Below are 25,398 nucleotides of genomic sequence, written 5' to 3'. Positions count from 1 at the left end.
GTCACTCCTCAAACTATAAGTATTTAAGCATAAAAAAAGTTCTTCAGGGAATTTTTTTATCAGGCAGTGATTTAAACTGAGAGAAAAAGCTTGCAGGGCTTTTTTTGCCATAAAATGTCAATTTTTTGTAGAAATTCCAATCAGAATTTGGTAAATGGGACAAACATCCTGGGACAAAATTGAGACTCTGCATGCAGAATTTTGTAAAAATATTTTACAACTATACAGAAATACCACCAATAATGAATGCAGAGCAGGATTTTGTCAATACCCATTAATTATAATAATACAATAAAGGGCAATCAAATTGTGGATGCACCTAAAAAATAGCAACCCCCACTCATGTCATTATACAGCTCTGCAGTACCAGGAGTTGAGCAAAGACAACAGTCTCCTCACTCAGCTGGTCCTGAACCACAAACTACACTCACAGAGACTAACACACACTAACACTCAAAAGACTCAGGACCAGAAAAACAACCGATCTGTTCAGAATTAACCAAATCACAGAACATCTGAGAGAAAAATACAGAGACTCAAACTGAATCACAAAGTACAATACAATGCTATCTGGTCCTAAAAAGACAGTACACTGTGGCAGAGTACCCGAGTACAGTGACTGATCTGAAACTGAAGACCACCCTGACGAGGTAAGGCTCAGTCAGCACAGTCTGGCTGTCGAGACCGGTAGGCACAGGAGATCCTGGCTGCCTAAGGAAAAGAGAACATGCCAGCAGTGTGAACAGAATAAAACAGAGACAGAGCTGCACTTCCTGATCCACAAAAAGTTCTTTACTTTTTTTTTTTTTACATTCCTAGACTCTAATATGTTCATCACTCAAATCGATTTTCTGTTTAAAAATCTCTGGCAAGCTTGGGCAATACAAGTGTAGCATTATTTGTCATGCCAGTAAAGCACATTGAATTGAACTGAATTGAATTGAATTGAATTGAGAGACTGAGGATGGTAAACAGGTAGAGAGAAAGTCATGATACTAAAGAGGTGGAGAGAGATGATTGTAAACACATGGAGAAAGAGATGAAAGTGAGATGATAAAGAGGTAGAGAGATGTGATAATGATCATGATGATGACAGTAAGTAGGTAGGTAGGTTTAGAGAGAGTGAGTGAGATGATAAAGAAATAGGGGGAGTAATGATGGTAAAAATGTAGAGAGAAGGAGAAAAAGATAAAGGGGAGGTGGGAGTGAGAGAGATGATGTTAAAGAGGTATAGAAAGTGAGAGAGAGAGAAAATAAAGAGGTTGAAGGAGAGAGAGATGATAGTAAAGAGGTAGAGAGTGAGAGAGACAGACATAGACAATGGTAAAGAGATGTCTAGGAAACAGAGAGAAAGATAGTAGAGGTGGAGAGAGACTGAGTTGATGGTATGCAGGTAGAGATAGAGAGATGTTTGTAAAGAGGTGGAGAGAGAGAGATAGCGACATGATGGCAGAGAGAGAGATAGATAGAGAATGCACAAGCAGTGAGAAAGAGAGAAAGAGCGAAAGAAAGAGGGAGATAATGATGATTATAATAAAGGTAAGTAGAGAGAATGAAAGACAGAGGGAGAGACAGATGATGATGATGTGGAGGAGGAGGATAAAGAAGCAGAGAAAGTAATGATGGAAAATAGAGAGAGAAAAAGAGGTGATAGGGAGAGGGAGAGCAGGAGTGGGAGAGAGAGATGATAGTAAAGAGGTATAAAGACAGAGAAGATAAAGCAGCTGAGGAAGAGATGATGGTAAAAAGGTAAAGAGAGAGACAGAGAGAGAAAGAAGATGGTAAAAAAGTAAAGGTAGAGAGAGCATGATGATGGAAGAGAGAGAAAGAGACAGAGAGAAAATGAGAGAGAGAGAGAGAGAGAGAGAGAGCACTCACGTTTTATCAGTCTGATTTAGCTGTGTGACCTCTTGTCTGGTGCTGTGTATCATTCAGCCATGAAAGGTCTAGGAGCAAAATAAACAATCAAGAGAGATTTAAAGCCTCCAGCCATTTCCATTAATACACACCAACACAGGGAGGACCTGACCAGTGAATTCACTTCAGTGTGTGTGTGTGTGAGCATGTGTGTGTGCGTGTGTGTGTGTGTGTGTGTGTGTGTGTATATGTGTTAACTGATCGATAGACTGGTGTACAATAAACATATATACACTGTAGCAGCTCTGTAACTTAACAGGTTGTGTTACAAAAAGCTTCTTTGACTTTAGCTGATCTGATTTCCAATTATGTACTACAATAACAGTAAGATGAGTCATTTGTAAGAATGCTTGTAGACAACTACTGGTGTAGTTGAAGCAAATGGAAAAAAAATACATCAAAATGATAATAAATAATTCAGTAAATAGTCCAGCCCAAAGTCTTTGTAGCTGCCTTCAGATGCAAAATCCCAGTCAACCTAATGAGAAATTGTATCACACTTTGTTCAGAGCCTCTGAGTAATACTGAGTTTCCAGTTTAAAAAGAAGTAATAAGCCCCATGAGACGGATTCTTCCACAGTTGAACAGTATAGGCACAAAGCAAAAGCAGAGTAAAATTCCTTTAACAGTGCTAAAATCACTATAATGCACAGCCTAATGCTACTTATAGATTTTATAAAATGACTTGAGACAATATACAAAAAAATACATGTGCAATAAAGAATTTTATACTACAAATAAGAATCACAATAAATAATTCTTCTGCTTAGCAATGTATTTATTGACTGTATGCTACAAGCAACAGGCTTATAAAACAACACAGTGCTTCTTAATGAGCTTGGTAATGCTGAGATAATTAACCAACGAGATTAACTAACTAATGAGATAATTAACAATGCATTGATAAATCATTCCACTCAGGCTTTAGCAGAGCTCAGTAACACTGAGATTAATAACTAACTCATCACGTTGGTTTATCAGTCTACTCTGGCTTTAGCAGAGTTCAATAACACTGAGATTAATAACTCACTCATCACATTGGTTTATTAGTGTACTCAGGCTTTAGCAGAGCTCAGTAACACTAAGATGAATAACTAACTCATCACATTGATTAATCTGTCCACTCAGGCTTTAGCAGAGCTCAGTAACACTAAGATGAATAACTAACTCATCACATTGATTAATCTGTCCACTCAGGCTTTAGCAGAGCTCAGTAACACTGAGATGAATAACTAACTCATCACATTGATTAATCTGTCCACTCAGGCTTTAGCAGAGCTCAGTAACACTGAGATGAATAACTAACTCATCACATTGATTAATCTGTCCACTCAGGCTTTAGCAGAGCTCAGTAACACTGAGATTAATAACTAACTCATCACGTTGGTTTATCAGTCTACTCTGGCTTTAGCAGAGTTCAATAACACTGAGATTAATAACTCACTCATCACATTGGTTTATTAGTGTACTCAGGCTTTAGCAGAGCTCAGTAACACTAAGATGAATAACTAACTCATCACATTGATTAATCTGTCCACTCAGGCTTTAGCAGAGCTCAGTAACACTGAGATGAATAACTAACTCATCACATTGATTAATCTGTCCACTCAGGCTTTAGCAGAGCTCAGTAACACTGAGATGAATAACTAACTCATCACACTGATTTATCAGTCTGCTCAGGCTTTAGTAGGAACCTCAGTGTTTACAATTCAGCAGTTAATTGAGGTCTTCTTTAGAATTCATTCATCTAAAGACCATGTTTGCTAAATGTGTTTATCTGAATCTAAAATAGTTAATAATAACTATTCTGAACTGAGTACAGATGCTACATGTCTGTATTCTGAATATGTATTCCCAATACTTGTATTCCATTACATCCCAACCCTGTGTACTTCGTAATGCACAACACTCTCTGATTATGAAGCCATGTAACATGCTGTAACATGTGGGTTGGTGTTGTAATGCTAAATGAATCATAGCTGTCCCTGAAAAAATGTCTTCTAGAAGGCAGTACACATTGTTCCAAAACATGCATTATAATACCATAATTATTATTTTGTCCAGCATAGCAACAGAAACTGGTCACTTGTGCTCTAAAATACCAACTGGAGCAAAAATATATAGTGTAAATATACAATATTAGAGACTGAGACCAATCACTCATACATTTATACAAACATAATTAACACATATTTATGTAGCAGAAGCATCTAGAAAGTTAGAAAGCAGGGAGGTATATATATTTAGACATTGTGTAAAACATAAATAAAATAAAAGCAGAATACAATGATTTGCAAATCCTTTTCAACCTATATTCAATTGAATACACTACAAAGACAAGATATTTAATGTTCAAACGGATAAACTTTATTGTTTTATGCAGATATTTACTCATTTTGAATTTGATGCCTGCAACACGTTCCAAAAAAAAAAAGTTTATCCATTTGAACATGTATGTATGTGTGTGTATATATATATATATATATATATATATATATATATATATATATATATATATATATATAGAGAGAGAGAGAGAGAGAGAGAGAGAGACTGTCAGGAGGATCTTTAAGTCTGTACTGTGTGTCACTCCAATGGATGTCTCTTCATGTTAAATTCGAATTTGTGTGTGTGTGTGTGTGTGTGTGTGTGTGTGTGTGTGTGTGTGTGTGTGTGTGTGTGTGTGTGCGTGTGTGTGTGTGTGTGTGTATAAGCATATCTGTGTTAAGCAGTTCAGGGCTGCTGTGCTGAGAGATAGGACTGAAATCTACTGCTTTTACACACTAAACACCAGCAGAGACATCTTCTCATTCAAAAACAAACACACACACACACACACACACACACACACACACACACACACACACACACACACACACACAAAAAACAGAAGCACAAACACTGTTGAGAACACACTTCTCTCATCTAAGAGCAGACTACTTCAGAGAACACAGCTGGGCTCAAATAGACAAACAGCAAAACCATCAACCTGCAGTCCACGTTCACTTCAGGTTCAGAGGAATAACTGTTGAAGATGCTAAGAGCAATCAAAGTACATGCAGAGAACACAGTAAAAAAGAGAGAAGAGAGAAGAGATCAAATGCCCAGTCAGAGAGTTAAGAAAAATAAATAAATCAAGGATAAATAAATAAAGCATGTTTCATATATTAAAATACAGACCATACATTTTGCTGCTGTTAGAACAAAACCTTGTATCTCCATTTTTGTCATTTTACAGCTTTTGTCATAATTTGAAAATGCCTGTTGTCTTTTACATTGTGTGTAAATTTCCTGATGAGTGGATCAAAAGAAATGGCCCAAAGTTACTTGGAAAGATGTCTGCTTCCATTTACTTACATTAAAAGTAAAGTATGTTTTTTCCATGTCCTGTAAAGTTACCATTTTGTAGATACGAGGTTTTGTTCCGACAGCGATTTACAGCAGTATATGTGATATACATTGACAAATACACTTCAGTGTCACTGCAGTGCTGAGAATGATCCACCACCCAATAATACCCTGCTCTGTGGTGGTCTTATAAGCATTAGATGCTGAGAGTGATTATGGTTATACCTATGGTTTTACATATGTTCACACAATTTCTTAATCAGTTATACAAGGAAGTTACATAATATATTATATTCATAATCCATGTACATTCTGTTTTAACAGGTTCTTAACGGAACTTCTGACATTTTCTGTTTGTTATAATGTCCAAAAATGTGGTAAAATGATTTTTTTACTTGCAAAACAAGACTGGGTGCACAAATGTGAATTTAAAATCTGCACTTTTTCCAAATTAACTACAACTTAGAAATAATTTAGTAGTTTCTGTTATCGCTGATAACACTGACACTTAAAGGTTTAAAGTGTTTTGACACTTTGCTTGCAAAGTTGAGAATATAGTTCTGTCTTCTTGTCATATTTTAAATTCAGTGTTCAGTTCATATATCGGACAGTCATGCCCGTGTGTTTGATTTGCTGTCACATGGGTCATCATTTGTGATAGCTTACAGATTGCATCATGATAGCTGCTGTGGTATGATTGAATGAAATTCCATCATCCCGCCTGGGGCCAAGCTCATGTTCTGCTCAATGGAGACTACAGGTGAACAAGGGGTCAGCCAAAGATGGACGTAATAAGAAAGAAAGACTAGTGAAATGCTTGTAGTGTAGCAGTCAAAGCTGGGGCACCTGCACATTGCCCAGACTGCAAAATATGCTTTCAAATAGCTACTCACATATACAGTACATAATATATCTGGGACACATTATTACATATTAATATATGTAATACATATGGGACATTTAAACAAAAGAACCCAAGTGGAAATTGGTTATTATACTAAGGTTTGATCGTAAGCATGAGCCAAAGGTGAATGCCATAGATCATCATAATGGCACATGACCTTGAGATTTTTGTTGTTAATAGATGTGCAGAATAAAGAAAAAAGTAAAGTAAAGAAGTTCGTAACATTTTCCCACTCAGCACTGCATAGATAACGCTATCCCTCAAAACTCAGCATCAGAGAAAGAACGGCACTTGTGAGAGAAGCCACAGAGAGGCCAGCAATCTCTTTGAAGGAGCTACAGAGGTCAGAGACCGAGACTGGCGTGAAGGTGCACCTGTCAGTTATATCAAGAGCTCTGAATATAACTGGTCTGAAGCACTATTTGGGAAAATATGTCTGTATGGGAAGGTGGCTAGAAAGAAGCCATTACTGAAGACAAAAACATATCAAAGCAGTATCAAAGCGTGGAGTTTGCCAGAAAGCATCAAAGTGACCCAGTTCCATTGTGCAAGAAGGTCCTGTTCTTAGATATGACAAAAATTGAGCTTTCTGGCCATAATTCAAAACAATACTGATGAAAATCTGGATCACTATTATTAGGAACAGAATTCATGACATAGTAAACAATTTCCGACTCTATATTCTACAGCGGAGTTCATTAATTGGTGGACTGCAGTCCAAGTCTGGACCCAGACATTGTTCTATGTAGACCTGAACCTGTAACCGATAAACTATGGAGAATTATTTCATTTCAACAGGGTGGTCCTATTTTAATCACCGTAACTTTTCTAGCCTTTATGGTAGCTTTAGCAGCCTGGGAGACCCACAGACCAATCGCATTTGTTGTACATATCACACGTTTTATTCAAGTTGCATTACTTATTACTCTGGCAAAATGATGACTTTCTATGTTGTAGTAATAACTTATTATCTTTTAAAAATTACATACTTCTTGAAATGGTTTGATTCAGTATTTTGACACCAAATCTCAAGAAAATTAGATTTTATATTAACATTTTCATGAAATAATACTGTCAAAAATAGAGAAATAAAATCAGCTTCCATTAAGAAAAGGAGTTTCAAAGTTTCATTACAACAAGATTCTTTTATAACCAGTACAATTTTTGATTACATATTCTTTCTATCTCTCTCTCAGGAATATCGCTCAGTGCTTTGCCGATGTATCTGGGAGAGATTTCTCCCCGGGAGTGGCGCGGCTCCATCGGCCAGGTCAATGCTGTCTTCATCTGTCTCGGAGTCTTTACTGGACAGCTACTTGGCCTGCCTGAGATATTTGGACACGTGAGTGTGTGTTATAGTGAACTTTAAAGTGATAGTTTGGCCAAAGAATGAATTTACACAGTTTCCCTCTTACCCCAAACAAAGTCGATGAGACAATGCAAGTACGTGATGATGTACATTTGGTTTGCACAATGCTGATTTGTGTACATAAGCTTCCATTACTTGTCAGGTACATTAGCCTCACAGCTAAAGAATCAAACTTCAGACACCAAATGTGTCTTAGCTGATTGCCTATATTCAAGAGAAGGTAAAAATTTGTAAACTTGATTTTTGTAATTATCACTTTAAAAGTGTGTCTGTGCATTACAGTTCTACCTTGCTCTCCTGTTTCTTTATTTTCTTCCATACCAACGTACTTACACTCACTAAATCAACCACTTGACAGTAATGTGAATCAGGCTGGACAGCACCACACTTTTGACTGCTGTTCAGTCCAGCTTCTTTTAGAACTCACATTTTTTCTGCAGGACGATGATATCTGCAGTTTAATCCTCAGATGTCTCAAGCTCTAATGTTGATATACTGTTAAAATATAAATGCTTACATTATTAAATAGTCACTAGGGAAGTGCATGTTCACTCGAGTGCTCAGTTAGCTGTTTGAAGTACCAGTTTCCAAATATTGTTGATACAAACATTTTATGTTCTTTATCAGTGATGTAAGTTGGGGTCATTGGGATTTTCACCATCGCACATCTTACCCAGAGATCAGTTCATTAACCCTTAGTTCCCGAATCCCACAGTTTGTGGGAAATTCGCACATCTTCTAAGCTTCATAGCTCAGAATTAGTTTAACATACAGATATGTTTTGGTGAAAGGTGAAATATGGCTACTTTAAAAGTCCCATTAAACTGGTGGAAAGCTACCAAATTTGTGTTTTCCTGACATTTATATTTATCTTATACACAGCTCCTCTCCATAGTCTATCAAAGGATTTAAAATCACAGATGCCCACCAGCTCTTCACATCAGGGTTGGTGAAAAATGCCCATGGTGTTGCATAAAGAGGAGAAAAATCTCTTTGTCATCATAGGAGTATAAGGCAACATTAGCTAATTAACCCAGGTGTGAACAATACTAGCTTTTAGATAACTTTAGCTAATGTTAACAGCCGAAAGATAAGCAGTAGTCCCCCCAACAGAGCTGTAAACAGCCGGGTATACTTACTTCTCCATTCTAATGACATTTGAATGGAAAACATAAACGTTGAATAGAAGACTGAATGTCAAGGGCCATACATCTACGTAGTGTTGTGACAGATGTGATTTTGTAAGTTTGCAGTTCAGTTCCTAGCTCTAGTCCTGCAACCCCTGCATTGCATAATATTATTAGCTAATTAATACCTTCTTGAGCTGAACAAGGTGTGAACAGCAGAGAAAAACACCAAACTATATAGTGCTGGGGCTCCAAGCTGGATTAAAGGTCTGTGTAGATTCTCATGACTTTCTGCGTCAGTCAGGTGAATCATTCACAAAGCACAGCAAATGAAAAGGCATCGTGCTAGTGCAGTCACTCCTTGGTTTGGTTCTCAAAATGGCGGTGACTGTTCAGTGTGATGTCATGTGAAACGTGAGAATATATCTCAACAATCAGCAGGGCTTACCCTCTTTGGCTTTCATTGTTTCATCAACGTGAGGAAAAACAACGGTGTGCAAGCCTGTTTGGAAAACGACCAAAATCCACTCCATATCCCAATTTCACTCTTCCTCACAAACGCAAAGGCTCCTCACAAACATCAATACTGCATCTGTTTTGGTCTGGCACTACTTCTTCTTATCCTGATTCATCAAAACATTCATAAATATGAAAGGATCCTGTAATTACAGCTAAAAATACACATTACCTTCTTTTCACTACTACTACTTATTGCCAGATTTTCTGAAAATATTAAATTTCACAAGGAGATGGTGTCCAAAGCATGTGTCGAGTGCATTGTGTTAGCATGTGATGGTTGTTTTTGTTTCAGAGAGGGGGGGTCAGGTTTCAGAGCATGGAAATCACTTTTCATGGCCTGCTTCCAGATGCAGCTTACTGTACATTGTGAAGATTGTTATTTAGTGGTATGGTGTATTAATGACAGTAATGCAGAGCACCATATACATTAGATATTGTGACCACAACAATATTGTGACTTCAAAGGTCTAGAGCAGGGATGCCCAGACATTTGGTGTGATGGAACAATGATTATGATGAACCAAGGGCCAAAAAGGCAAAACAGAATATGAATAGAGAAGATAGATGGGTTTTAAATCAGGTTAATGAAATTACAATTATAATGTTCAGAAAATAATTTGAAAATACAAGTTTGAAAGAAAAAGTCAGAATTTAATGACTGTATATAATATGAAACATATGCTTAGGGCTACTTTCTGGTGAGTCAAATCATATGTCCTCTGCGCAATCCTGTTCTAAAAGGTTTTGTGTATGATCTAATTTCTACCTAACAAAATCAGTCATATATGATGCTAAAAGATGTTGTTATTTATAGATTTTTATTATATATATATATATATATATATATATATATATATATATATATATATATATTTGTCAACTTGAAACAGCTCATCTGCAGGATTTATAAATGGATTAAAGTAGAAATGCTTCAGGGGGTGACCAAAGGCCCAAAAACAGTCAACAGCAAATCAAAAATAAGGGCACATTAACCTCGTTTTTCCTCTCTTCATCAATCTTCATCACACCCCCACACACCTCAGTGACAACTTGGTGACAAGTCACTGCTCATGGCCAGCACAATCACTCATTATAGGAAGAGGAATATCTGTAACAATTATATTATTATTATATATATTATTATAACACACATTGATGGTTAATAGAGGTTGTGTTCTTTGGTCAGAAGAGCCCAAATGAAACATTCCAAAATGGCTTATTCACTGTGCAAACATTATTCGTTATGATCCTTATTAGTATATAATTGGAGGACTGTTACATGAAAATCACTAACAAAAATGCACTATTAGTTGTATTAATGCACATTATTGAGCATGGATGCATATTATTGAGTATGGGTTAAATGTGACCTTCAGCTCAGGCCATAAATACTAAAACTTTGGAAAAAACAATACCTGTGGAATAATCCTAATTTCTGCTAGTGACCTGTTGGTGTCAGTACTATGTGAGCACTAAAGTTAAAGATATTCACACCAACATTTTTGGCCAATTTAGATTAAACACAAACATTTGGTAGCTCGCAAAACATCTACAGTGTTGAACCAGACATTAATACATACCTAAATACCCCTGAGACAATTTTCCTAAACTTTTTTTTCTTTTTTCTTTTTTTTTATGTTCAGAAATTAATAGGCCTACTCTGAAGGCCTATAAGGCCCTGGGGTTCCCATCAATATAAAATTTATAGTGCTGTGATTTCTTTAGGATATTAAGATAAGATAGACTTTTACTATCCCACTGGGGGAAATTTGCATTGTTACAGCAGAATACACAGTAAGCAGATAAAGAGCAGTAAGTAGATAAAGATGTACATCATACAAAACACAACATATAATATATACTATAGAAATAAATAAATAAACAAGGCGCCTGTTAGCAGAACAATATAAAAAATAAAAATATAATTAATACAAATCTACAGTTTACACATGTAGTTGTAGGGATATTGCACATTTCTGAGCAGGTAATGACTGGATATTGCACAGAAGTTGTAAATATCCATCAATCCATCCATCCATCCATCCATTTTCTAAGCCGCTTCTCCATCAGGGGGGGTGCTGGAGCCTATCCCAGCAGTCTTCGGGCGGAAGGCAGGATACACCCTGGACAGGTCGCCAGTCCATCGCAGGGCAGACAGACAGACACAGACAGTCACTCACACACTCACACCTAGGGGTAATTTAGCATGTCCAATCGGCCTGACTGCACGTCTTTGGACTGTGGGAGGAAACCCGGAGAACCCGGAAGAAACCCACGCAGACACGGGGAGAACATGCAAACTCCACACAGAGAGGGCCCCGGTCACCCGGCCGGGGAATCGAACCCAGGCCCTCCTCGCTGTGAGGCGACACCGTGCTGTATTACAACCCAGTTGTAAATATTGCACAGTAATAATTATAGATATTGCACAGAACTTGCGTATGTATTGCACTTGTACCAATCTATCAGCAGCAGATAGTTCCTGTAGTGGGTGAGAGGGGTTGTCCATTATGGATGCAAGCTTGGCCAGCATCCTCCTCTCCACCACCTCCCCTACTGGGTCCAGCGCACAGCCCAGGACAGAACTAGCCTTCCTGACAAGCTTGTCCAGTTTCTTCCTGTCTGCTGCTGTAATGCCACCTCCCCAGCAGACAATGCCACAGAAGATGGCTGATGCCACCACAGAGTCATAAAAAGAGTGGAGAAGTCCACCCTGTATTCCAAAGGACTGGAGCCTCCTCACCAGGTGGAGTCTGCTCCGGCCTTTCTTATACAGGGTGTGTGTGTTGTCAGACCAGTCCAGTTTGTTGTTTAGATGAACACCCAGGTACCTGTAGGTCTTGAAAATCTCAATGTCCCTTCCCTTGATGTTCACTGAAGTGGGTGAGGAGAACTTAGTCCTGCGGAAATCCACCACCAGCTCTTTGGTTTTAGCCATTTTTTAGGTTTTATTGAATACATATATGAGTACAAAGAATATAAAGAACTGTCAATAACATTATTTCTAGCTCTAGACCTGTGCAGGTTCTAAAAATAATTGGCTTGTCAACTATTTAATGTTGGTGCTGTATAGCCAGTCCCTTTTTCTTTACCTTTTCTTAGTTAGCTAGCCATAAATCAGGTTAAAACCTAGGCAATAAATGTAATAACTTAACATACTGGTGATAATTTGACACAGATTCACCTTGTAACTAAGCATCTTCACTTTTTAACTGTTTTTCATTCTATATATGACACATTTTGAATAAGGTCCAATGTTTACTCTTAGTAAGCTTTTAGCCAAAATCCTGTCACAACTTTAGAGGTTGCCAACTGGAGTTCCAACATCTACTCTGGCTTTGCAGAGCAGCCAAAGCAGCACTGGATTAGAGCAGCAGCAACAATGTGCCCCAGGTCCTAGCTCCCTACTATTGCCATACATTTTAAATTTGAGATGTGATGGCATGATTGAATAAAGAATTGTAGGAGAAAAATCATTGATGATTTAGACTAATAATATACATGTATTTTCACATACTTGCCTGAAATTACATCCGGTTGTTGAGTGTTTTGGGCTTTCTAATAATCTCTGACAAAATAAGTGATAATGCACAGTTATTCACAAATTTTGCCTCAAAAAGTGTGACTTACAGACTGCTGTTATTTAAGAGTTTACAGCAGTTTTAATGGATAAGCAAAACACAGACATGTATTTGTGTGTTTATGTTAGTTAGAATAAGAAGATGATTAGGGTTTGATGAGAGTCTGAATCACTCCCAGATTGTGTGGTCTGGACGAGCGTCCTTGGCTGTTTCTATGAAGCACTGAGTGCTGTTTTCATTCTGCATTTGAAATGAAGCTTCTCCTGATGTCAGAAATGACGCCTTTCAAACTGTAAGCTTTGAGCAGCTCATTTGAAAGTTTTTCTTTTTTTGAGCTCTTCTCTCTGATTCTCTTCTTGTTGACTCTCTCTTTCACTCTCACTGTCGCGCTCCTCCCCTCTTCCTTGGAGACTTTGCTTTCTGCTGTGTTCATAAAGTTGAAGAGTAAAAGATTTGAAGGCCTAAATGCTCTTCTGGAGCAAGAGAAGACTTACATTTCTTCTGAAATCTCCTCATCCAGGCACAATTTGACTGTATGCTTGTTTTTGTACATTTTCAGGACAAACATGGCCTGACGTTGTGGGAAAAGCAGAGAAAAATAGGTCCAACAATGTCAGGTCCATCCAAATACTCCTAACACTGTCAAATGCTTCATGTATCATTTTTTGAGAGTGAAACAGTAAAGCCATGTTTTGATACTCACAGATTTTCAGCGATGCTTAAGTCAGGGGTCTGTGGGGGCAGTTCCAAAAGCTTCGTCTTGCATGTAGTTTATGGTGGATTTTTGTTCTTCATCTCAGATCACAGATCAATTGTTTCTAGAGTGCCTATGGCTTATCTAGATATAGTGTTTGTATACTTCACATGTCTTGTTGGTCTACCAGGTTCTGCACAGTTGCTATGAGTCTTATGTTTATTAATAATTTTTATTAAGTTTTATTTACCTTAGACATTCCCCTTCCCTATGCAAGTTGATTGTCTTATATCTAATCTCAGAAATATCTCCTTCTAGCTATTTTAATTGCACATTAGAAAGAAATATATATTATAACGATTTTACAGCAAAGGAGGATTATTATGTTATTTTACCTAAAAATCTAACTCTGCTGTGGAGCCACATTATCCAGTGAAGGATAATGTTAATGCTACGGCATACAAAGCATTTTAGACACTTACATACTAACTTTGTTGCAGCAGTTTGGGGAAGGATTATTCAGGCCTGATTCTCAGCCCAAACAGAGTCAGAGTCAATGGTGGGAATTTTGAGGCTAAAGTGTTGCTGAAGTTTAACAAAGGACTCTGAATGTCCTGTCTGTATCTTGCTGAAATGGTTTAATGGGAGCAGTTTTATTTCAACAGTTGACAGTGTTTGGAAAGTTGTTTGGTTTGTTTTCAATTATTTTTTGTTGATTTTTGTTAGGAAAAACCTGGAATGATTGACTATGCCTTTACTTTGTCTATTTTTTTTTTCTTTCGACATCAAGCCTTTGGTTGTGTAAGTTTGATTGTTGGTTACACTTTTTGGTGATCTTGTATATTTGCAGCTTTTCAATTGTATGTTTCTTTCTGTCTTATGATTAAATGCAGTGTCTTAAATGCAGTTCACACTATCAGGTGTGTTTGTTTGGTGTGTCAGGTGGAGATTCACAAACATTCTGACAGTCATGCTTTGATAGTAGCTATAAAGTAGCACACTACTTTTCAGAATGTAGCTAAAAAGCTAAATTGTAGCTAGTGTTACAACCCCTCGGTATCTGTCTAGGGGTAAGAGGAGTCTATAACATGGGATGATGGCTGACTAAACATATGGCTGGGTATAAATTGCAAGCAACAGTTGAAGAGGGAGAACCACAAACAACTTAGTAGCTTCAACTGTTTACTATCACCAAACCAGCTGCTTTATTTTGTTTATACATACATATACAATATATACAGAAACAAAATGACCAAGAAAACAAACAAAACAAGAGCTGGACCATGGACGGCACCAAAAGAAAGAACATAACAAAAGAAAACCAACCTTAAACTAACTAAACCAAAAATACTCTTACCTTAAATAAATAAAAAAAAAACAAATAACTAACTACTCTAAACCTACTCTAACAAATCAAAACATACACAGGATGGTGCCCGCCCCTTACCTAATGTGTCTATACAATTAGAGGCCTACATGAATATCCTTCCTTACCTGCCCAGCTCCAGAAAAATAAAACAAAACTCTAATGTTTTCCTCAAAACATATAAGCATGGGAATTTTACAGGGTTTAACCATATTAACGTTCAGAGCAGGTTGTGTTCAGAGCAGGATGGCCTAAACTGCACTTCTGTGGCTGTCCTCTGGTGGTCTGTCTCTCCCTCTTGCTCTTCATTCCCCCCTAGAGGCAGCTTTTATAAGGAGAAGGCTCCACCCACTTCTCAGGAGCAGCTCCTTCAGAGGCCACACCTGCAAAACATGCAAAAACTGTCCACGTGCATGTAACACGTCCACCCAAAAAAACAAAAATGAGCAATTCATTGCACATTTTTAAAGTGACACGGCAGTCGTTCAGGTTCTAGAAAGGGCATCAGCCAATACATTCTCGACCCCTTTGTGTTTTATCTCAAAGTTGAAGTCTTGTAAAAACAAAAACCATCTCATGAGTCTTTGGTTGTGATTATACATCCTCGATAAAAACACAAGTGGGTTGTGATCTGTATAAACAACAACTGGCAAATGACTAGATCCAACATAAACCTCAAAAACCTTCAATGCTAAAAGTAAGGCCAATGCTTCCTTCTCAATTGTGGAGTAGTTTAATTGATGCTTATCGAACTTCCTGGAAAAGAAACACACAAGATGGTCAATATGTTGTTCATCCTCCTGTAAGAGGACTGCTCCAGCCCCTACCTTGCTTGCATCAATCTCCAACTTAAACGGTTTTATAAAATCAGGTGCAACTAGTACTGGAGCAGAACACAGAGCTTTAACATTGTTAAAAGCTTCTTGACATTCCGAAGTCCATTTAAATTTAAGGGAAGGACTTAACAATGCTGTTAACGGAGCAGCTACAGAGGAGAAATTGCGACAAAACCCTCGGTAATACCCTACCATACCTAAGAAATGTCTCAGCTCCCGTCTGGTAGTAGGAGCAGGAAAACTCACCACTGCACTGACCTTTTCGTTCAGTGGACAGACCTTTCCTTGACCAACTTGTTTACCCAAGTAGGTCACAGTAGCCTGAGCAAATTCACATTTAGCCAAATTCAAGGTCAAGTTTGCCTTCGCTAAACGGGTAAAAACAGACCGCAAAGACTCCAAGTGACTATCCCAATCATGGGAATACACAACAATGTCATCAAGATAAGCTTTACAATTTGGTACATCAGAAAAGATGGTATTTACCAACCTCTGGAATGTAGCTGGTGCATTTTTAAGACCAAAAGCCATCACTGTATACTGTAAAAATGCATCAGGAGTGACAAAAGCAGATAGTTCAGCAGCTCTAGGGGTTAAAGGAACTTGCCAGTACCCTTTTAAAAGATCCAACTTGGAAACAAAATGTGCAGAACCGATATTATCAATGCAGTCATCTATGCGTGGAAGAGGAAAGGAATCAGGCACAGTGATTGCATTTAATCTACGGTAATCTGTGCACAACCTGTAAGTGCCATCAGGCTTAGGTACTAACAAGCATGGTTACTCCATGGGCTGCTACTAGGTACTGCTAAGCCATGTTTCAGCAAGTAGTCTACCTCCCTCTTCATGATTTCCCGTTTCTGAGCATTTACACGGTATGCATGCTGTTTCAAAGGTTTTTCAGTAACTACTTTGATGTCATGTTGAAGAACAGAGGTTTGCTTCGGTACATCACCAAGTATAGTAGGAAACTCTCTTATTAGTGCTATAACACCTGCACGTTGCGGGCCAGGTAAATGTCTAACCAGGGATAAGTGTTCACAATCTAACTGCGCCAACATTTCAGAATTTGTTAGTTTTGCTTCCAACTGAGAAGCAGCACGCAAAACAAATTCTTCTTTTTCCAAAACAGGGCCATTTTCTACCGTAGAAGCTAAAGCTACAGGCAATTCCACCAATTCAAGAGGTTTACTGCAAGTAGGCTGCCGCTCATAGTAAGGTTTAATCATGTTCACATGACAAATCCTATACTTACGTCTGCGGTCCAGAGTTTTTATTTGGTAGTCAAGATCACCCACCCTATTTTCTATCACATAGGGTCCAGCAAAACTGGAAGACATGGAAGAGGCAGGAGAAGGTAAAAGCAGTAGAACTTTATCACCAGGATTAACAGCCTTTTTATCAAAGCAATGTTTCATTTTGGCTTGGGACTGGCACAACATCTCTCTTGCCAAATCACATGCACGATGCCACCGTTCACGAAAAGAGCTGGTAAAATCAAAGACATGTTTACTCACAGGAGCCTGTTCTAACTGAAACATCTCCTTTAACACTTTCATTGGGCCTCATACAGAATGTCCAAAAACCAACTCTACAGGGGAAAACCCTAAAGACTCCTGCTTGGCTTCTCTTGCAGCAAAAAGAACAAAAGGTACACCTTCATCCCATTCTCGCCCACTATCTAGACAATACTTCAACATACTTTTCAACGACTGATGAAAACGTTCCAAAGCCCCCTGTGACTCTGGATGGTATGGACTTGACAATAGTTTGGCTTGTTATTTTCCTTAAAGGAAGAGCTTCAGGAAAGTGTGTGGCAGCACACATGATGGTTAAAAGAAACTGATTTCCCATTTTTGTTTTGGGCAGAGGGCCAACACAATCTATTAAAACCCTCTCAAATGGCTCACCAGTCACTGGAATTGGTTGTAAAGGTGCTGGCGGAACAGACTGATTTGGTTTTCCTATCTTTTGACAGGTATCACAAGAACGGCAAAAGGCCACGACATCTTTGCGCAAACCAGGCCAAAAAAAATGTTTTAAAATCCTAGCATAAGTTTTCGTAATTCCTAAATGACCAGACCAAGGATGATCATGAGCAACACTCAAGACCAAAGAACGAAAATCAGACGGCACTACAATGTTTGTCTCCCAATTCATCCGAGTTACACACAGACTGAAAACACTTGTTTAAACTGGCATCCTGCTTTTGTGCAGAAATGAAATCTTCCCTGGTAAATTTGCCTTTAGACAAGGTTGACTCAAACAAGTTTCTTTCTTCTACAGTGGAAGAATCTGGAGAAGACACCACTGATACATCTGCTAAAAATGTTTCTGATAAGTCAACAGGCTCATCTTCACCTCTAGCAAGCTTTTGAGACCTAGTAACTGCACAAGCAGGAAATATACTTCCATCAGTGACTTCACACTGAGCTTCTAGCGATCCTGAAACTACTAAAACAGGGACAACTTTTCCTCCTGCCAAATCATTCCCCAAAATTACATCAACACCCTTTACAGGCAACATGTGTCTAACTCCTACCTTAACATCACCACTTACAAGATCTGATTTCAAAGTAACAGTGTGTAAAGGTACCCGCACATAACTCATCTCAATCCCTTGGCTACAAAAACCACTAGCTACAAAGTAGCTAACAACTAATTTTTCAGTAGCTATCCCAAGGTAGTTGCTCATGTGGATGATAATGTCTCTGTGAAGGGAAACTAATAATGTGAGTATGAGCTTCAGGAACAGCTTTTGTTGAGACGATGCAGCTGTAACTGGTTTTATAGTGAACGTGATTCAGATTCAGAACACATTTTTCTTCCTTATCATAAGGTATTTCTAAAGGAAACAGGCTACACAGGTGGGGAATAACTGGGTGGGGCATAATTATTTTTGACCTTTATGAGTAAAGGAGTAAACTGTAGATTGAACTTCTACTACATTACTCCTCTAAATGAGAGGAACCATTTTTAACAGAGAAATGTTTTGTCTTTATTGGACTATTTCAGTTCTTTTAGCAGCAAAGTATAATTTGGTATTGCAGGCTGCTGTTAATCACTCAGAAATATGAAGTTCAAATTACTTCCTAACCCTATATAGTGCACTATGTATAGGTCATAAAATAAGGGTATTAAATGTCAAACAGAAAACCATTTTTATTTCACCATTAGCTGCATAACTCCCTATCTAACATTGTGCACAGAGGCCAGTTTCCTGACCCATGCAGTGCACTATATAGAGAGTAGGGAGACATTTGAGATTCAATCATAGTATTTGAGGGTCTTGTGAGCAGAGTTTATGACAGATGTTCTTGCTGATGATTGGTCAGGGAGGTAGGATTTGGAGACTTTTATTGGTTAGTATATATTTTTTCCATGCTTCTGGAACACAGTGATGCAAGATGGCATGCAAATATTACTACACTTCAATGAAAGATTACAGAGATGTACGACCAACAGGCTTAACTGAATTTTAATAAAGTGATTCAGTCTGAAGATCCCTTTTGGATAAATTAAATCTGCGAAAACTTCTCCAAAACAATTTTTAAGTGCAACAGACTTAATATATTTGGATATACTTTTCATGACATCAGGTAGAAATCTCACAAGACTTGGGAAAGAAAAAACAAACAGAACTCATTCTCCTTCTGTTTGCCTACTTCAGACCCCTTTTGGCCACAGCTCCACTCCCTGTAATTCTGTGCATGTGAAATGCTGCACCACTTTGTTGAGCTTTTAATGAGCAACGAGGGGTGAAAATGGAGGGGTTTGCCCCCTGCTCTGAAAACAGTCCACACCTCCCCACAAAATGGTAGCTTTTTTGTATTAAAAAAACGTGACAATGAAAATAGCATTTAAACACAACGAAACACTTTTATAAATTTTGCTTGCTCACCAATAAAGTTCAGTTTGTTTGGGGCCTCCAAAACAGGTACTGTATTTTCCAGTTATTGAGAACAAGGGTTAAGTGCATTTTTAAAATCAGGCAACTCTATTAACATCATCTTGATTTGCTTTCTTAGCATGTACAAGAACCAGGTTTGTTTCTTAAATGTGTTCCTCCACCATGAGATGAAATAACAGCTTGGCGATTCACAGCAGATACAGAGCTTAAAAGGGTTCTGGACACTGAATATACATCACATGGACAAAAGTATCCTGACACCTTATGTTGCATCACTAACTGTAGTTTCAACCTGCTTCTGGAAGCAATATCAGCATGAGAACTGTGTGTCAGAAGCTTCATGATATGGGTTGCCAAGCTTGAGCAGCTGCACACAAGCCTAAGATCACTATGTACAATTGCCAAGTGTCGGCTGGAGTGGTGTAAAGCATGATGCTACTGGATTCTGGATGGGTAGAAATGTGTTCTCTGGAGTCATCAACCACGCTTCATTGTCTAGCATTCTGACTGAATCTGAATCTGGATTTGGTGGATGCCAGGAGAATGCTGTCTCCTGGAATGCACCGTGCCAACAGTAAAACAGTTTGGGGAAGGCCCTTTCCTGTTGCATGACTGAAGTGAGGTCAATAAAGACATTAAAGAGTTTGGTTAGAAAGATCATCAGTGGCCTGCACAGATCCCTGACCTCAACCCCATTGTACATCTTTGGGACGAATGGGAACAACAGGCCTTCTTATCCACATCATTGCCTGACATCACATAATAAAACCTTGCATCTTCAAAATAGGAACTTTACAGGAAAAGGAAAAAACATACTGTACTTTAATGTAAGTCAATGGAACCAGATTATTTTTCCGAGTCATTTCGGTCTATTTCTCTTGGTTCATTCTTCATGAAATTTTCACACAATGTAAAGGATAACAGACATTGTCAAAACATTCAAAAGCTCAAAAATGGAGATACAAGGTTTTTTTTTTTCTTCCCAGCAGTGATACGCTCTTTAGACTGAATGAGCACAGATTCCCACAAGCACACTCCATTATAGTGTGAAAAGCCTTGCCAGAAGAGTGGAGGATGTTCTCTATATTAATTCCTATGGTTTTGGAATGGGATGTTCAACAAGCTTAACAAGATGTGATGGTCAGGGTCCACATACTTTTTGACCATATACAATTCACATTTTATCCACAAATACTCACACATTTGTGGCACAATGATATTATATGTCAGGTTTATGAGTGTGTCTGCCAGTGACTGGCTTGATTCATGTGTGTGTATGTGTGTGTGTGTGTAGTGGCACTATCATGCTCACAAGTTTGTTTGTGTGAGAAAGACTTATGTGACTGTCTTCCCTGCCTTTATTCCTTCTTCAGTGAGTAAGGATCTCTGTTGTGTGGGAATTGGACTGAACTTCAGTGAATGAACACTTGTGTGCCATCCCCACACTGCAGGAAGCATGCAGTCTGTTTTCCTTGCTATTTGGAAATACAGACTGAGCAGAGGAGAGCTTGGAAGACATAGAAAAAGAGAGAAGTGCTTTGACGCAGAACGTGCGGGTGGGTATTGATCAGGAGGAGCCCTGCTGATGTTGAAGGCTCAGTTACAGTGCAACTGTGTTTGTAAGAGCTAAACAACAGCAGACATCCTCGACTGGCTTAGTTATTTATTTTTAAAACTTTATAAGCATACATACAATCCTCAAAACAACACTTTGATGTCTAAAAATGTTGTTTCATTATCCCTTTTAAAGGTGCAGTGTGTTAGATTTATGGGGATCTATTAGCAGAAAGAATACAAAACAATGTTTTGTCAGTTTTAATTATACACCTGTAACTATGAATCATGTTTTTGTTTATTTAGATTGAGCATTATACATCCACATAAGGAGTGGGTCTTCTTCCAACAAATACAACCATGTTTCTACTGTAGCCCAGAATGGACAAAGAGTGCCATTTGCATTTTGGCATTGAAGCAGTAGCTACACTATATTGCCAAGAGTATTTGCTCATCTGCCTTCACATGCATATGAAATTGAGTGACATCCCAGAGCTCCTTTCACTGGAACTAAGGGCCCGAGCCCCAATTCCTGAAAAACAACCACACACCATAACCCCCCCCCAAACTTTACACTTGGCACAATGCAGTCAGATAAGTACCATTCTCCTGGCAACCACCAAACCCAGAGTCATCCATCGGATTGCCAGATGGAGTAGCATGATTTGTCACTCCAGAGAACACGTCTCCACTGCTCTACAGTCCAGTGGCGGCGCTTTACACCACTGCATTTGATGCTTTGCATTGCACTTGGTGATGTAAGGCTTGGATACAGCTGCTCAGCCATGGAAACCCATTTCATGAAGATCTCTACGCTGTTGTTGAGCTAATCTGAAGGCCACGTGAAGTTTGGAGATCTGTAGCGATTGACTGCAGAAAGTTGGTGACCTCTGTGCACTATGTGCCTCAGCATCCGCTGGTCCTGCTCTGTCATTTTACATGGCCTACCACTTCGTGGCTGAGTTGCTGTCGCTTCCACTTTGATATAATACCACTGCCAGTTGACTGGAATATTTATTAGCAAGAAACTTTCATGACTGGACTTGTTGCACATGTGGCATCCTATCATGGTACCATGCTGTAATTCACTAATCTCCTGAGAGCGACCCATTCTTTCAGAAATGTTTGTAGAAGCAGTCTGCATGCCTGGATGCTTGGTTTTATACACATGTGGCTATGGATGTGATTGCAACACCTGAATTCATTGATTTGGATGGCTGAATGAATATTTTTAGCAGTATAGTGTATATCACCAGTTGGAAGACATAGAAAGAAGAAGAACCTGTGGTTGTTGCCAGTGCTAGCTAATCATTTTATATTGTAAGACGTTTGATGACCCAAATTTTGACTACTGGAGGAAGATGCTTATTATTTAGTGCAAGAAAAAGTAAAGGAGAGTGAATCATTTTCACCAAATAAGCAAAAACGTGAAGAAGTAGAAACAAATTTTGGACAAGAGATGACAGAAAACCTGACAGCCACCATAGGTTCCACTACATGTTTGGAAACGGAAGAGCCAGGGAGTGGAATCAAGTGCAATCTGCATCATCACAATAGATGCCACTAAATCCTACACATAGGACACTTTTCCACTTCACCTCAGTCCATTTTAAATGAGCTTGGCAGTGGTGTTTCTGGATCTGTTTATATATGCTTTCTTCTTTGAGTTTTAGAGTTTTAACTTGCATTTGTGGAAGCAGTGATGAACTATTTTCAGAAGTGTTTCTGAGCCCATGCAGTGATTTCCACTACAGAATCATGTTCTTAATGCAATGCTGCCTGAGGACCCAAAGCTCATGGCCAGCAAATACTGTTTTTTGGCCTTTGTGTACAGAGAATTCTCCAGATTCTTTGAATCTTTTGTTATTATAAACTGTAGATGATGAAATACAAAAGTTATTTGCTATTTTCTGCTGAGAAATGTTATTCTTGAATTGTTGCACTATTTGATCAAGAAGTCTTTCAGAGTGGTGAACCCCTCCTGATCTTTTGAAACACTCATCCTTTATGGGATGCTTTTTTATACCCAATCATGTTACTGAGCTGTTGCCAATTATCCAACTTAACCAGCCTTTTGTTGCCCCGTCCCAGCTTTTTTGGAATGTGTTGTTGGCATCAAATTCAAAATGTGCATATATTAAAAAAAAACAATGAAATTTCTCTGTTTCAACATTTGATAGATTATCATTGTACTTTTTTAATGAAATATTGAGTTAGGAGACATGGAGACATGGGAAGTAGGGTGAGAATTATTTAATGGGCTTTTATAAATGGCAGTGTGATGGTCAGCTCACCATGGTTTGGGATGTTTTGGACCCTTGAGCTATAAACAAAAGGCTTCATTTCATGGCAACAGTGGATGGTAAGATCTCTAGTACTTCATATATTTAGAGAAAAACACTCAAGTAAACACATCTGTATTTACATGGACTTTCAGTTCAATCAATTTGACCACTTTGGGTGTGTTAAGATGCCCATAGCTGCTTATATAGTGAGCAAATGTATGTTTTCTTGTTCCTTGTCTGGTTATTGTTACTCACTTTTTCAGCCTTGTCTTCACTCTCCAATTTCTTGTTCTTCCTCTGTTTGGTTCTCTTGTTTTGCCTTTATTTAGTTTTCTTAGTTTCTCAGTTTCAACTTATATAGTTTTTCCTGGTTGTTTTACTTTTCATTTGTTCTCTTGTTTGGTGACTGTTCCTAATGGATATCTCCACTTTACTTGACTCTGTCAACCATTTCACTGACTCTGTACACCTGGACTCAAACACAAATCTGTCTTCATCTTCAGTCTTCAAAACCTCCATCACTGTGGCACTGTTTGGAAATTGTACCTTTAAAGGAGGAGATTGGATTATAAGGTAGGAAAAGACACTTTTATTGGTTCACAGCAACCATAGGTATTCACAGCATACCATAGGTATTCCTCCCAACAATCTCCTGTGTTGTATAATCTGAGCTTTAAGATCTGAGTGAGCAGTGTCCCCCTGATAGATTTACCCTGTTTTAATTCTCAGCAAATCACTCAGTGACCACTGAATCCCTGTGAGTAGTGAAAATCCCAGTTGAATCAGCATGTACAGGCTTTAAGAACATTGATGATGCTAAGTAGGATGGTACACTAATCATTCAGATAACTGCCTAAACACATTATTTCTCACTGTTGGTGCTGTTTGGGCTCTTTGGTGCTTCAGTCCTGAATATTCAGATACTTCAAACCAGCTGTCCAGAATAGAATTGTTGCTACAATGCACTTTTCTTAACCAGCACTCTCACTTTAAATGTTACATTACATCACAGAAAACCAAGTACCAATTAGCCCCTCCCCTGAACCCCCTCTGAGCATGATGTTACTGTGGAGTGAAGGCCTGGAGAGTGAGAGGCGAAATAGAGTGCTGTCATTGTTATTTGTTCCCTCACGGGTTTTACCATCAAGTGCTAGAAACCTTCACCCTGTAAGATGACTGCACTATAGTAAAGCTAATTTCTGCTAGCTTTCTATTGGATATGCAATGTTAAGTTATTGTCAAGCTAACAGTGGTGTACATTGACTTTCCCACATTGGGTAAAACACTGATGGCAGCACTAGTTTAAAATCCTGACATTTGAAGCACTTTGTGTGTGCTTTATTGTGTGTGTTTTAGTGTTTCAGTAAATCCGTCAGTAAATGCTTCAGCTTGAAGCCTCACTCTTGACACTGGAGAAGGCTTTAATACAGTAGGCTTCACTTTACTTAGAGCGGACAAATACAACTTATGAGCTCTTATAATTTAATATAAACAGTGCTTATAACAATTCATAGTGCATAATACTCATGTCTGTAACGTGTTATGTATATTTAGAAATATTTATGGCCATGTTTATAAAGCTTTATAAAGGCATTATAACACATTATGAATGTGTTTATTGATGCTTACAAACGTGATGTTCATAGAAAGTGTTACCAACACATTTGCTGTGATATGCCTATTTTTTATAACATTTGCATCTTTTGTATACATGTATGTTTGCAGTGTTTTGCAGTTATGCGTATGAACCATGCAATGCACATATAAGGTAACAACAAGCAATGCATGCAAAAAAAATCAATAACCCGAAAGACACTGAATGGCTGAATGCCACATTGAATTTATAGGAATCCCCTGGCAGTGTACACATGCTCATGTCAATTACATGTCAGTGAAGGGCAGAACAGAAGGTCATCTGATCTTCTGATTCATCTCTTACCTGCATGAGAAGAATTAATAAGAAGTCCTCATTTCCTCATGTGCTGTCT

General features: G+C 38.4%; 1 protein-coding gene across 6 annotated transcripts in view; it reads left to right on the top strand.

Annotated features, from left to right (window-relative positions):
* Window positions 1-25,398, top strand: part of slc2a9l2 (solute carrier family 2 member 9, like 2) — a 321,644-nt gene that overhangs the window by 104,969 nt on the left and 191,277 nt on the right. For all 6 annotated transcript variants that reach the window (XM_017705365.2, XM_017705366.2, XM_037544988.1 and 3 more), the window contains one exon: window positions 7,366-7,511. In XM_017705365.2, coding sequence (XP_017560854.1) covers window positions 7,366-7,511 — 146 coding nt within the window. The remainder of the gene's footprint in view (window positions 1-7,365; window positions 7,512-25,398) is intronic.

The sequence above is a fragment of the Pygocentrus nattereri genome, chromosome 14 (genome assembly GCF_015220715.1).
Source record: "Pygocentrus nattereri isolate fPygNat1 chromosome 14, fPygNat1.pri, whole genome shotgun sequence".
NCBI lineage: Eukaryota > Metazoa > Chordata > Actinopteri > Characiformes > Serrasalmidae > Pygocentrus > Pygocentrus nattereri.
Note: the sequence above shows the minus strand (reverse complement) of the source record. Positions and strands in the feature narration are given on the sequence as shown.